At 48.2% G+C, this 14,313-nt stretch overlaps 3 protein-coding genes across 3 annotated transcripts; 1 reads left to right on the forward strand and 2 right to left on the reverse strand.

Moving 5' to 3' along the window:
- Nucleotides 1-292: 292 nt before the first annotated feature.
- Nucleotides 293-6,496, reverse strand: P175DRAFT_0499550 (DNA-directed RNA polymerase II core subunit RPO21). The gene is made up of 5 exons (XM_040896758.1): nucleotides 6,009-6,496; nucleotides 5,775-5,931; nucleotides 5,643-5,713; nucleotides 714-5,581; nucleotides 293-655 (listed from the first exon to the last, which is right to left on the reverse strand). The coding sequence occupies exons 1-5, from the start codon at nucleotides 6,135-6,137 to the stop codon at nucleotides 640-642; spliced, it is 5,241 nt and encodes a 1,746-aa protein (XP_040754387.1). The 5' UTR covers nucleotides 6,138-6,496; the 3' UTR covers nucleotides 293-639.
- A 416-nt stretch (nucleotides 6,497-6,912) lies between these two features.
- On the forward strand, nucleotides 6,913-8,623 carry P175DRAFT_0530086 (Set1-mediated histone H3-K4 methylation subunit Swd1; the record flags this gene model as incomplete). The annotated part of the gene is made up of 5 exons (XM_040899754.1): nucleotides 6,913-6,982; nucleotides 7,040-7,101; nucleotides 7,158-7,246; nucleotides 7,314-7,454; nucleotides 7,528-8,623. The coding sequence occupies 5 exons, from the start codon at nucleotides 6,913-6,915 to the stop codon at nucleotides 8,621-8,623; spliced, it is 1,458 nt and encodes a 485-aa protein (XP_040754388.1).
- A 1,202-nt stretch (nucleotides 8,624-9,825) lies between these two features.
- P175DRAFT_0507754 (class I SAM-dependent methyltransferase) lies at nucleotides 9,826-11,094 on the reverse strand (the record flags this gene model as incomplete). Its single annotated transcript, XM_040898290.1, has 2 exons — nucleotides 9,826-10,654; nucleotides 10,865-11,094. The coding sequence occupies 2 exons, from the start codon at nucleotides 11,092-11,094 to the stop codon at nucleotides 9,826-9,828; spliced, it is 1,059 nt and encodes a 352-aa protein (XP_040754389.1).
- Nucleotides 11,095-14,313: the final 3,219 nt, after the last annotated feature.

Here is a 14,313-nt window from a genome sequence, read left to right on the forward strand (position 1 = left end):
TAACTAACTACTGCGAATCTACCTACTCTGAATTACACCCTCAAATGTCTCGTAATGTCTTTTCATTTTTCAAGTTTTTATAAGTTTTATCCCCTTCCACTCCGGTCCATAACGTATCTGCTCTAAAAACTGTGTACAAGAAAGGAAAACTCCGATCGCAAATAATACACTCAGTCACAATCTCTTCCCCATGCAAATCAAGGGAAAACGAAATAGCATCCCGCAAGAGACATCTCCAGAGTGGATAATCCAACCGAAGGTCTTCAGGTCTAAAAATAAATGCTTGCCACTGTAGGGTTCTTCAGAATAAGAAACGAAAACGTGAAAACGTTACCAACCCGTAAGAATTCGTTTGCAATTTCACCAGGTTGGCTCAGAGACTATAGAGTCGACAAGACCTTGGGAATGGGGCATAAAAAAAAAACCGCATACATTAAGAAGAAAGGGGAAGAAGGAAGTAGGGAAAATAGTAAAAGAGTTAAAAGGCTGAACGCGCCCAAATTGTGAGAGATATAACCAACCAATTCCGCAGCAGAAATGCAATATGTGTTTTCTTTTCTTGTTTTCAGGGGAGTCTGGATGCAAAAGTGATAGTACAATGATACAGCAGAAGTCAACCTGAACATTAAGGTTTCAACTTCACTGGCGAGGAGACCTAAGAAAAACCGTCAGAAATTTCAACAGCACAATAATATTCTGATTAACCAACTTACGTAGGACTGAAAGCCGGCGACGTCGGACTATAGCCAGGGGATGTTGGGCCGCCTGGTGATGTCGGTGAGCCAGCAAAGTTGGGAGATGTTGGTGAGTATGTTTGGGGGCTAGTAGGAGACCACCCGGGTGATGTAGGTGTATATTTAGGAGACGTTGGTGAAGTGGGAGACAAGTGTCGAGCACCACCAATAGCCGGGCTCGTAGGGCTGTAGCTTGGCGAGGTTGGGCTGAAAGCAGGAGACGCGGGGCTAAAGCTTGGTGAAGTAGGGCTATAGTTGGGCGAGGTTGGTGAGAATCCAGGCGACGTTGGAGAGTACGACGGTGAAGTCGGAGACGCCTGGCCATATGCTGGCGACGTGGGTGAGTAGGCGGGCGAAGTCGGCGCAAACGACGGACTAGAAGGCGAGAATCCGGGAGACGTCATGAAACGAGGGCTCGTGATACCCATACCAGGGGAGGTAGGTGAGTAACTGGAAGTTGGAGAATAGCCAGGAGATGTCGGGTTAGCGCTGAAGGGACTGCTTGGAGAGTACCCAGCCGGACTAGTAGCGGCAGGACTAAAGCCGCCACCAAAGCCACCAGTAGGCTGGTATTCAGTAAAACCACCAGGGGTCTCAGCACCTGCTTGGCGAATAGGAGAAAAGTTCGAGTCTGGATCAGGTGTACCGATATAGGCATTCTCCTGCATAGGCGAGCCAGTATCATACTGTGTCGCAGCGCCATCGGAGATAATAGCGTCCTTGGCACCAAGGGCTCCCATCACTCCAAAGCGAGCATTGTTTGAGACCACAGTATTCAGCATATTCTGGTCAAGGTAGACATCAAATTCTCCAGTACCAGCGGGTGCCATTTGTCCCAGGATCAAGTTCTCTGACACACCACGACAATCATCAAGCTCTCCAAACGCAGCAGCCTCAAGCAAAATTTCCACTGTCTCTTCAAAAGAGCAACGCATAAGCGCACCATTATCAGCACGGTTAATACCATGACGAGTGACAGGGGTTAAGTAACCTCGCACAGTCATGACATCGACCAAAAGAGCCAAGTGACGGTGGTTGACATAAGATCCGTCGAAAGCCAGCACTTGTGTCAACTCGCGAAGAACAGCCGTTCGGGCAGCCTCGATACCGAAAACTTCGAACACCTCAATAAATTGGTTGGAGTATGTCCGAGAAGCATCGACACCTGGAAGAGCCAAAACTTCGCCAAGAGATGAGCCACTTGTTTCAAGCACCCACTCCTTGCAGAGGGGATCGGTCTTGCTTGATAACAGTGACCCGTCTTCGAGGACCCGGACCTTGGCCTTCTCATTGATAAATGCGCGCTCCACTCCAGGAACACCTCGAAGAGTCAAGGTATCCAAAAGATGTTGCTCCAACTTTTTCAATGTGACATCATACTCAATATCGTCATCATCCTCATCTTCTTTGTGGTCCTGGATCTGTCGGATACGAATAACTTGCTCATCAGCGTTATTATCGCTGAAGAGGACAGCAATATCCTTGGGGTAGGCCTGTTTAATCCTGGTCGCAACATCCTGCACCGTAAGACCCTTATCAAGGAGCTTAGGTCGACTAAGGATGATACGGAGCAGCCACTTGGACTGGCGGGACGAGTCATCGGTGACATCCTCGGGAATAATGAAGTAAGACTCCACCATGTCTCGATCGTTCTCAATCACGGTGGTCTGGATATCGGGATCATAGTAGATCTCAGTTGCCTCCGTAACAGACCGCAAGCTAGTATGCTCGACAGCACTTCGCAGCTGCTTGGCACCCTCCTTGTCAAATGTTCTGGCGGGTTCCTGGTAGACAGTCATGGACGGGGTCTTGATGTTGGTAGCAACATTGAGAATTTCCTTCAGACGAGGGACACCAAGGGTAACGTTCTTTGAGGAGACACCAGCAAAGTGGAAAGTGTTCAGCGTCATCTGAGTAGCGGGCTCACCAATGGACTGGGCGGCAAGAACACCAACCATCTCACCAGGGTTCGCACCAGCCTTGGCAAACCGCATCTCAATAGCGCCCAGAACGTGCTGGAACGCGAGTTTGTTCATCGAGTATTCGGTAACCAGTCTTCGGAATGCAAGACGACTTCGAAGCTGGGCCTTGAACAAAAGCGTCGCGTTCTCCTGCGCCTCCCGTGAAATAACATCATCACCACGCACAACCAGCAGCCTGTCAAGGAGGGATTGCACCTGAGGGATAACTTCAGCAGGATGCAAATCGCTGATGGTTCCTTCACGGATTCTGAATGTTGTCCTGGCTGTTTCCAGAATTCTTTGCACGTTAATTGGAAGCTGCATCATCTCCTCATCCTCCTTCACCACACTTCGAAGGAACGCCCTGTCCTTCAGTAGTCGTTCCCACTCTTCATCCAAATATCTCTGGACTTCAACGTCACCTGCAATCTCATTGGCCTGTTCCAAAATGTCAGGGCCTAAGCTCCGCTCAGGGTCCATGAGATCAATGCGGAAACGGTCCCTGAACTTGTCATCGGAGCATTTAATGATATCAACACGCTGGTTTTCAATATGAGCACCATCGAGACCATCTTCTCCGTAAATGAACTGAATAATATCGCCCAGGGAGTTGCGGACAGTACCATCATACTTGACCATAACTTCTTCAAGTGCCTTGACCAACTTTCGCTGAATGTAACCGGTTTCCGCAGTCTTGACAGCTGTATCAATCAGACCTTCTCGACCAGCCATAGCGTGGAAGAAGAACTCCGTCGGAGTTAGACCACGAAGGTAAGAGTTCTCAACAAAGCCCCTGGATTCTGGGGAATAGTCGTCCTTTGTAAAGTGCGGCAAGGTACGATACTTGAAACCAAAAGGAATACGTTTACCCTCCACCGACTGCTGTCCAACGACAGCAGTCATCTGCGAAATATTAATAGTTGAACCCTTGGATCCAGAACGGGCCATCTGAATGGCATTGTTCAAGTCTTTTAAGCTCTTCTCAGTCTCGCTACCAGCTTCATCACGAGCATTGTTAAGAGCACGAGAGACCTTGCTCTCGAATGTTTCTCGAACATTCATACCAGGGAGAGGCTCCAGAGTGTTCTCGGTGGCACTGGCAGTGATCGCTTCGACCTCCTGTTTCCTGACACGCACACAGTTCTCAATCCTTTGGATAGTGACCTCGTCAGGAATAGTGTCGCCAATACCAATACTGAACCCATTGTGAAGCAACCAGTAGTTAACAATGGTTTGAGCACCATTGAAGAAAGCCACTGCTGTCCAGGGTCCGTACTCGTTGAAGATGGTATGAATAACACCGCCTCCGGTCGCACCAACGGTCTTTTTAGAAAACATTCCGTACAATAGCTGTCCGCCATGAACGAGGAGGCCACCATCGTTCAGAGGAGAGAACTTCTCTGAAAGAGGAGATCCGTCCTTTTCAACGCGCAGAAGATTGAGACCAGATGGTAGTGCCATGCTGATCATCTGCTTTCCTGTCCATCTGGGTCGAGGCTTCAGGATAGCAGGGGCAGGAATAACTCCATCCCAATCGGGAACCCACATCATGATGTTCATGACCTGTTCCTTGGTCAAAAACACATCACGTCGACAAATCTTATAGATGCCACAAAGAGTATCTTGCACAATACCCATGAGTGGTCCGTTTCGCTGAGGAGACACAATGTTCATGGGAACCAGAGCAAGTTGGCCGAGTTCAGCACGAGACTCTTCGCTTTGGGGGACATGCAAGTTCATTTCATCACCATCGAAATCAGCGTTGTACGGGGTAGTAACGGACAAGTTCAGCCTAAAGGTAGAGTAGGGCATCACGCGGACACGGTGAGCCATCATGGATTCCTTGTGCAGCGAAGGCTGTCGATTGAACAGAATCACGTCTCCATCCATAAGATGGCGTTCGACCTTCCAGCCGTACAACAGCTGTTGGCCTCCGGCTCTCCTGGCATGGCGAAGATCAATTCGCTCACCATTGTCTCGAACGATGTATCGTGCTCCAGGATGCTCATTGGGACCATTCATAACAAGTTGTTGCAACTTTTCGATGTTGTATGGAGTGACAACCTCAGGATATGTCAAAGTCCTAGCGATACTCCTCGGCACACCGACTTCGTCAAGTGACAAGTTCGGGTCACCGGTGATAACGGTACGCGCGGAGAAATCGACACGTTTTCCCATCAAGTTCTGTCGAAGACGGCCTTCCTTGCCCTTCAGACGGCTGCGAATAGCCTTAACAGGTCGGTTAGATTTCTGCATAGCCTTCGGCTGGCCAGCGATGTCGTTATCCATGTAGGTGGCAATGTGGTACTGCAACAGGGACTCGAACTCGCGCACAACGTGTTCTGGTGCACCTTCTTGCTCGCAGCGCTGGACGTTCTGGTTTGCTCGGACGATTTCAGCCAATTTATATGTCAAATCGTCCTCACCACGCTGACCACTAGTGCTACCACCCACAAGAACACTGGGACGAACTGGGGGGGGAGGGACAGGCAACACAGTAATGACCATCCACTCAGGGCGGGCGTAGTCATTGCTCAGTCCCATAATGCGAACGTCCTCATGAGAGATGCTGCGGAAGACATTCAGTGCCACCTGGGGACTAATGACTTTCTTCTCAGGTTGTTGCATATCCATCTCGTCCATCATGCTCTTCGTCGGCTTCCAAGTTCCAACTAGCGTTATACCTTCCTTTCGAATCGTGGGCTGGGCATTACCACATCCGCCATGCATCCTCAAAGGCTTAGAGCTTTCCTTTCCAAACGGATCGTCGTCGTCCGGAGGGGGGTCGGCTTCGCAAATCAGCACATCCTTCGACAGTCGCCAGATATGATCGAAGCGTCTTTTGGGATCCCTGATACGCAGGGCTTCCAAGAACTTTGAATCGGACTGGTTAAATGTTAGCATAATTTGCCATCTTAGATTTGCCATCCCGTAAGGGATGACTAACCGTGTTGGCTTTGATCTTTCCACAGTTGTGGCAGACCGTCTCAAGCAATTTCTTGATTTTGGTCAAGAAACCTAAAAGAAGTAGGTCAATACTCGATCCTAATAAGCTGGCTTAGTAGGGTCGTCATCATACCAATGTGGAAAACCGGGGTGGCGAGCTCAATATGTCCGAAATGTCCAGGACATTCCTTCTGGCCTTCCTCACAGGTTTCACAGTTCCACTGTCGGTCAATAGTTCCTAAACGCGGGTCATTAAGGCCCTTGGTTCGTGGGCGCTGCCTCTGATCATCCTATTGTGGTTGTTTCCCGGTCAGAATCCTCACACAGGTCATCCATAGCGAAGAAAAAGTCCAGGGGCAAAACAAACCATCGTCTCTGGATATTCAACGTGTACCACACTCATCCGCTTGATTTCCTCAGGAGAGAAAAGACCAAACTGGATCTCTTTAATGGTGCGCAGAGGCGCCTTAGAGTACGGAAAGTAGACGTTCGACATGGTGAATGGTGTCGCGCAAAGGCGTAAAATCAGGGGACGAAACGGGTGACGAAGGTGAAATAAGGACGGGTCCCAAGCCTACAGAAAACGACTTCTGAAGGTATAATCCGTTAATTCTCAAGTATGAACAAGCGAGAAGAGGAAGAATTTGCGAGCAGAGGGCCAGATGAGGCCTCTGGCAGCCCTTGCCACGAGGGCGCCTGCGACCCTGTCCACCGACTTCGCGAAGCTTCAAAAAGGGCGAAAAAAAGGAAGGTCACGGTCGGTATTGGCGATTCTCCAGCTCGTAGGATGATATCGCGATGAAAAACGCGATGATCGGGGGACGTTGGGCGATGGACAAGCAGCGTATCGAGGAGGTGAAAGGGAGGCGGTTGTCTGTCAGGTCGGTCGCCGATGGGGCACGAGTTTTCTGAGTCGCAGGCCTGTGTTAGCGTTGGTGCCTTAAAAGTCAGTCATCCCAACCTCATCTCCAGCAGTTCCACCAATCAGAGAGTGATTTCTTGGTCAGAAGTGGGTCTCGATGAACACATTATAATGCCAGCTCTCACCGCCCGCCACCCCCAGTTTTTCCCCCCTTCAGATTCCCTTATTATCGCCTCGCCCAATCCAGCTAAGCAAATGTATTGAATGTCAGCGGTCGTAGAGGGCGCTGGATGATTGCTCTCGGCCATTTCTCCTGGCCTATTCTCCAGGCTGGGAATTCGTACCCTTCTTATCTTTCTTGCTCTTTGGCTTTGGCAGCTTTAACCACACTTTTCAAACATTGCGCGCGATGAATCTCTCTCTAATTGATCCCTTTGTCCTGGCCCAGGAGTACCCAGACACATTATCAGAAAAACTGAGTATGCAGATGCGAACTACTCTAAATGTTATGATGCGTATGTAACTGACTTGTATAGGGAGCGGTCATGCGACATGCCTTCGCTTCAGTCGCAAGGGAGATTATCTAGCCTCCGGACGGGTTAGTTCCGGCTACAATACCACAGAATTGGGGGGACAGCACTGATGTTAGCTCAGGTGGACGGTACGGTAGTGATATTTGACGTTGAGACAAATGGGGTTGCCCGCAAGTTAGAGGGCCATATTCGGCAAATCCAGTCATTGAGGTAGTGTTCCCTCGCTCTCAAAAATTTTTTTTTTTTTTGGCAAATTGCTAATCTATAGCACATACAGTTGGTCTAGGGACGGTCGCTATCTCCTTAGCTCCTCTCAAGACTGGAAATGCATCCTGTGGGACTTGAAAGATGGTTCCCGGGTGCGTACAGTCCGATTCGAAGCGCCTGTATATATCGCAGAACTACATCCCTATAACCAGTCAGAAAGCCACGGATCCCACGTTTCTTTCTATCTTGTGGCACGGCGTAAACTAACCATATTTTGATGCCAGCCTGTTATTCGTAGCCTCCCTTTTTGAAGATCAACCGGTCCTCGTCGACATATCCTCCCCGAAACCTATCAAACGCATCATCCCCTCTGCTCCGTTCCGTGCAACCCCCCCCAAAAACGAAGAAGTCGATCCCGCGGTTGCGGCAAAGCAAGCGGCCCAGGATGCGAAACACTCGACATGCGTTACGGTCTTCACGGCGCTGGGGAACCATATCATCGCAGGGACATCCAAAGGTTGGATAAACATTATAGAAACGCAGACGTGCACCACCATACACTCGACTCGGCTCTGTAACGGCGTGGTGATTCTCCTCCGTCTTGCAAGCAACGGCCGTGATCTGCTCGTCAACAGCTCCGATCGCGTTATTCGCACGATCCTCATGCCCGACCTCTCCCAGCTGGGGATCGACCTCGAGCCCGCGAACATCAAACTCCAAGTAGAACACAAGTTCCAAGACGTCGTCAACCGACTAAGCTGGAACCACGTCGCGTTCTCCTCGACCAGCGAATTCGTCACCGCATCGACATTCATGAACCCCGACATCTACGTCTGGGAACGCAGCCACGGCTCGCTCGTCAAAATCCTCGAAGGCCCCCGGGAAGAGCTCGGCGTCGTAGAATGGCACCCCAGCCGCCCTCTCGTCGTCGCCTGCGGCCTCGAATCCGGATGCATCTACACGTGGTCCATCGTCACGCCGCAGAAATGGTCCGCGCTCGCCCCGGACTTTGGCGAAGTCGAAGAAAACGTCGAGTACATGGAACGCGAAGACGAATTCGACATCCACCCGGCCGAAGAAATCCACCAGCGCCGCCTAGACCAGGAAGACGAGGAACCCGACGTCCTCACCATCGACCCGCAGAAGAGCGGCGGCAGCCTCGACGACGACTCCGAGTCCTTCCGCATGCCGGTTCTGCTCGATATCTCCGACAGCGAAAGCGAGGAGGACATCGTTGCCGTTGGCCCAGGCACAATGCGACGTCGAAGTCCCGGCGCCAGCCGTGCCAACGCAGGAGACCCCGAGAAGGATACTACGAGCAGCACAGCTGGCGGGAGAAACGGTACCACGCGAGGCCCGAAGAAAAACCGCCGACGATAACCTGCGCTCTTCTTTTCCTGATCTCGCCTTGTACAAGCGCTTGTGTCTCTTAACACCCATAGATTCCTTTCTCTCTCTTTTTTTTTTTTTTTTTTTTTTTTTTTTTACCCGATCCCTTCTATGTATCAATTAGGCAATGGGGCGTTTTAGAGATTGTTCGCATAAAGATGGGCGGGGGATAGGTATATATCATTTTGTATGGATGGATTGTTGGTTGAAAATGAAAGAGAAAGAAAATCTAGTCGGAAAGAATCGATCGTTTCATACTACTCCATTTTGCATACAGTAGGATCCGTGCCGTGTATCTTCTCAATGTACCAGAGGTAGAAGTACCTGTAGTAGCTGTAGTAGCTGTAGTAGCTGTAGTAGCTGTAGTAGCTGTAGTAGCTGTAGTAGCTGTAGTAGCTGTAGTAGTAGTAGTAGTAGAAGTACCTGTAGTAGGAGGGAGAGGAGGAGGAGATATTTGATAGGTAGTTATGGGGGACATGAAACCATGATATTGAAATTTTTTTTCTTCTTCTTCCTATTGCGTGTCTCGTCTCCAAATACATATATATATATATACATACATTCGTTTCCTTGAATTTCTGATTTCCTTTGTGCTCCTTGATCAGTTCACATCTGAACATAGCCAGCATGAGAGCCAATGTAAGTTACACACCATCCGTGCCATTCCAACACATAGAGTACAATAGATTTGGTGGTGTATTTTTGTAGATTTGCGACTCGGGTGGTATTCAAAGAAGGTTCTTCTCCGCCCTTTTTTTTTTTTTTTTAAGAAAGGGCATGAGAGACGTCATGTCATGCCCTCTCCAAATAGATATATGGATGAGAACTCCACCTCCCAAGGCTCAGATATGGCCCCCGGAAAACGCACTCAGTAGGCGAGTAAATCGAAAGTAGCCATGGGGGCGGATAGAAATCGCATTGCTATGACCGTTATGTTCCCCACCCTCAAACGAAGAACTGTATTTTGTGGATGTGTGGGTGGTGTGTTGCTCATAAGTAATAAATCTGCTGGTGATGAAAAAGTTCCTCGTGTTATTACATTTCATATTTTGAATTTGTGCTTCGCCGTTCCTGTGATTTCTTCGTCCTGAGCCCTAAATGCAAGCATCAACTTCAGCGCTTACACACACACACACACTCTCTCTCTCTCTCTCTCTCTCTCTCTCTCTCTCTCTCTTGATTTCACATCGGGGTTATTTCAAAGGTTTCCGCGCTTGGTAAATATGTAGGATGTTATATGCGTGGATCTCCTTGTTAAAGGCCTCCGACTTGACATCAGCAGCCATCTGCTGGATCTTTTCCAATGGCCACCCAAATACACGGCTAAACGGTGCCAAACTGAGATTCTCGATACTTTCTGAAATGGCGAGATGGTACCATCGCGCCACCTTCCTCTCGTGTTCATCTTGGTGCCAAGGGTTAAGCGGGAGCCCAACAATTTGGTGATCGATTTCTGTAAACCCAGCCTCCTGCAAATCTCGAATGGTGTCGCGAGAGTTGTGGGCAATCGGTCGCATGGTCTCCGCCGTAGCTTGCTTCAGATATTGGTACCAGTGCCGTATAGCCAACCCGTCCAGGGACCGATCATCACACCGCGGCTCAAAGTCAATTTCCACCTGCTCAAACCAGGCACCCGGGCGAAGATGGGCAAAGACCTTCCGGTACATATTTGGCCAACCTGTGACGCTACCACAGCCCATTTGCAGATGGATGAGATCCCAGGAATCCTCCCCCAACGCCCATCGGCTCTCGAAATCGAACGGCGCATAAAACTCGCAGTTCTTCGGTTGATTGGGGGGCTGTATGGGCGCCAGATCCACGCCAACAACAAAGGCATCTGGATACTTATTGGCCACCTCGATTGCCCAGATCCCCGTTCCACAGCCGAGATCCAAGAATCGTCCACCCGTCGGATGCGGAGCGTAGATCAGTCCGTCCGATACGCGAGCTACCGTGAATAGTTTGTGAAATATATCAAGGCGATCCTGCTCTTGCTCATCGCACGGTAACATATATAAACGCCTCTGCGAAATCCATGATACGTTCGTCCGTTCTCTTCATGAAAGTTGTTTTTCTCAGAATTCCTAAGTAGCAGGGGAAAGGGGGGGGGGGGGGGGGAAGTTTTCAATATTAGCCACGACACAGAAACAGGCCCAAGATCGTGCGTCAAAGCGCCTGGACCAGGGGAGCAACGTCCCGGTGGAAAGTGCGGAGAGGGTAAGAGAGAGATACTTGCTACATGTCGGGCTCATACAGGGAGACCCATTCGGATTCCAGGACCCACTAGCAGTCGCATTCCGTCCCGACGCTTCTCTTTCAGTGATGGTCTGGATATCCATGGCATCTGAATTCTGTCTAGAACGACCAAGCTCACTAGATCTCGGGGACTGGTAGCCATAATGATTATGCAACGGTGAGCTCATCGTGGGAGGTCTTGGTCCCACCTGACCGGTCCCAAACATGAGCGGCAGGTATTGCAAATTGGATGGTGTCACACCGAGAAACCTGTTCTAATGTGCTGGAGGCAGATTCCAAAGGGTTGTTGTTGTAGTGGTGGTGGCCGGAAGGCAGTTGGAAGCGAAAAGGTGAAGTATGTATAGTGAGTATAATTCAGGGACTAGATATTAGCGTCTTATTCCAGGAAGAGTGAAGACTGAAAATAAGGCCCCAGTCACAGCATCCACACTGCAGATGGGGAGATGAAGAGGCCAGGGGGTGATTGAAAAAAAAAAAAAATAAATAAAATAAGACAATTGTAGTATGAGGAGAGCTGGAGAGAGAGAGAGAGAGAGAGAGAGAGAGACAAGGAGGAGGGGGAGGGGGAAGCTTCAACGACAGGGGAACGGGGAGGTATAAGAATTCAAGAGAGCCTCCGTACGGAAGGCTGACAGAAGTAGCGGTCACGGCCAGGATGGAGATGTAGCTGAAGGTTCAACTAGAGAGAACAAGATCAACCAGCGTTGGGGGTCAGCGGGAGCTGTCAGCAGTAACCATGGATCAGGAGGCGATTCAGGATGACAAGCAATTGGCAGGAAGACAGCAATGGTGGAGAGAAAAGGAGCCGGTTCCCTGAGACCAGACAAAGTACAGAAAAGCAACGCAAAAGCAAAAGCAGCAGCCCTGCCTTTAAGGTTGTCACAGCCGCTTTCTTGACCCCGTTGGGCCCACGGGCGCGAGGCGGGGCGGTTAGCAGAAAAGAGATTGGGAAAGGGGGGAGAAAAAGAGAGAAAAAGAGAGAAAAAGGAGAAAAAGAAGAAAGAAGAAAAAGAAAAGAAAAGAAAGAAAGAAAGAAAGAGAAAGAAACAGAAGAAGAAGAAGAAGAAGAAGAGAGAGAGAGAGAGAGAGAGGATGGAGAGAGGAGGGGAAAGGGAGGAAGTCAGGGGAAATGTTCATTAGCGGATAGACTGGGATCTGTTACTTACTGTTCATCGCCGTTGTCATTATTGATGTTGGAATTAATATTTTTTTATTCTTCAAGTACCTACCTAGGTATCTACATATCTCCTCCAGGGTTATTGGTGGACGATTGTCACCAGGACCCTCCTGGACCATGGTCCGGGATCATCTAGGGCCATCGCCATTCTGTAGATTATGTAGATTGGGTTAAGATGATTCCTAAAATTATCATGCTCTTGCTAGTTGTAGTTACTTTGGGCGGTTAACGAGGGGGAAGGGAGGTTTTGTACCACCTTACAAGGGGATGATTTTTGACTCCTCAGCGTTTCTGGATAGGTTATTCTGTGGGTTATGGTTACTATTAATATCCTTCTTACATTCTTATGAGTACCTAGGTATGATTATGATGGTCTGTTAACCACGACTTCTTAAGGTATTCTTGAGCTGTCACCACATGAATATCTTCTTTGAATTCTAACTATTATTATTATAGGAGTCATAAGAATAATACTAATACTAATAATAATAGAGAGGAAAAAAGCAAAGTAAAAGGGAGAGAAAAAAAAAAAAAAAAAAGGGAAAAACTCCCTACATCCGAGTTTTCGGCCCGCTGATTGTAACCCAGGACAGTAAGAAACTACCAGAAATATTCAAGATTAATTCAGTAGAAACCTAAGGTTCAGGCTAAGAATCCTTAGGAAATCCTCCTGGTCGACTAATCAATATGATGAGTTGTTGGAGCATGAAACATGGTGGCAGAAACAGTGAGGCACAGAGTCTGTGTTATAAAATTAACCTAGGTAATGTGTAAATTAAGAAGAAGTATTATAGTACCTTGTGTATAAGTAGAAAGTTATTAGAATTGGGAACTTGATTCCTAAAATAATAGAGCTTTCAAGGATTGGTTTCACCTTCTGAAACCAGGAAAATAAGGAGATAAAATGAAAAAAAAAAAAAATAAAGAAAAAAATATAATCTCCTAATGGACTGAGTGGATAAAGTGACTTTCGGGCGGGACGCGGACCGTCTCCAACCTTGGGAAAATAAAGAAATAGTGGGCCAAGGACTGGTTGCCTGGAATGTCAGGCATTCCTGACATTCCCAGCATTGTGGTTGAAGGATTGCACGGCGGCATTCGGGAGCCAACCGGACTGTTGAGTATTGCATGCAGCTCAGGAAAGTGGATCATCAACCTCTTGACAGAGGAGTTAGAGGAAGTTTCAGGAAAAGAGGACTTGTACGGAGTACCATCTCGGATACTAGGTAGTTACTCTGTAGTTAACTAGTAGTCTACGGAGTACCAACCACATCTCTGAGACGAATCTAAAAAAACAGCATGGAGGTCATGTGCAACAGGAACCTCCCTACAGTAGGGTACCAGGTACCTACAGAGTACTAAGCTAGTGTACTACCCTACTCTGTACTAGGCACTTGGTAATTAATCCAAAATGGGTATATGGCTGGAGTTCATTCTTTCTTATTCGTCCACTAGTTATCCCATATCATCATACAAATACTACCTATGTGCGTATCCAAATTCCAGGACGAACCTAGGGTCTTAAACCCCCCAAAAATTTAGGGTGCGCATTGCATCCTGCATCCCTCATTGGTGTTGACAAGACTCATGTATTGTATTACTTAGTACTAGTACTAGTACCCAGATTCAAGGCCCTTGGCTTTGACCGATTCTCCAAAGCCATTCCCGGTCATTCCTTCTGAACTACCTATTAAAAGTTATACCACTTCCCAACGCTTTGGGTCGCCCATCTCTGTGCATCCTACCTTGTACTTTTCCCATGCATGTAATGACAAATCGACAGAGGATGCCACCCTAAATTTTACCTGTCACTATTTTTACCTGTCATTATTGTTGAGATCGGTGTATCCCACACGTGCTAAAGGAGTAGTAGTTTATGGCCGAAGTTCACCGAACCCAAGAGGATGGAACCCACCCTGCTGAGCAACTGTCTAGACTCGAGATACCGCTAGTGTCTTTTTTGAACGGATTTTTTCTCCCTGACTGGGGATTCACGGACTGATTAAGAATCAATGATTTCACTCCCATTCAAAAAGATAAAGGTCCGGTGGGGCTGATTGAATTATTATTGGTATTATTCTTCTCTGTACGTAGTCTGTATTATGCGTAGTACAGTACTTAGTACAGTGGGTAATACAGTATTATGCAAAACAAACCCTGCCATTGAAACAGAGTAGATACTACTACTACTACTACTAGTATCAATCAGTCTCTCCAACAGAAAATAGGACACAATCCAAAAGGTACT

Source organism: Aspergillus ochraceoroseus (assembly GCF_002846915.1).
Source record: "Aspergillus ochraceoroseus IBT 24754 chromosome Unknown P175scaffold_2, whole genome shotgun sequence".
Classification (NCBI taxonomy): Eukaryota; Fungi; Ascomycota; class Eurotiomycetes; order Eurotiales; family Aspergillaceae; genus Aspergillus; species Aspergillus ochraceoroseus.

Excerpts from the sequence above, each read along its gene's own strand:
- P175DRAFT_0499550 (XM_040896758.1), bottom strand. The coding sequence starts at position 6,137 with ATGTCGAACGTCTACTTTCCGTACTCTAAGGCGCCTCTGCGCACCATT. Across the intron at positions 5,932-6,008 it reads TTGAATATCCAGAGACGATG|GATGATCAGAGGCAGCGCCC; the intron begins GTTTGTTTTGCC and ends CAACCACAATAG. Across the intron at positions 5,582-5,642 it reads GAAAGATCAAAGCCAACACG|TCCGATTCAAAGTTCTTGGA; the intron begins GTTAGTCATCCC and ends ACATTTAACCAG.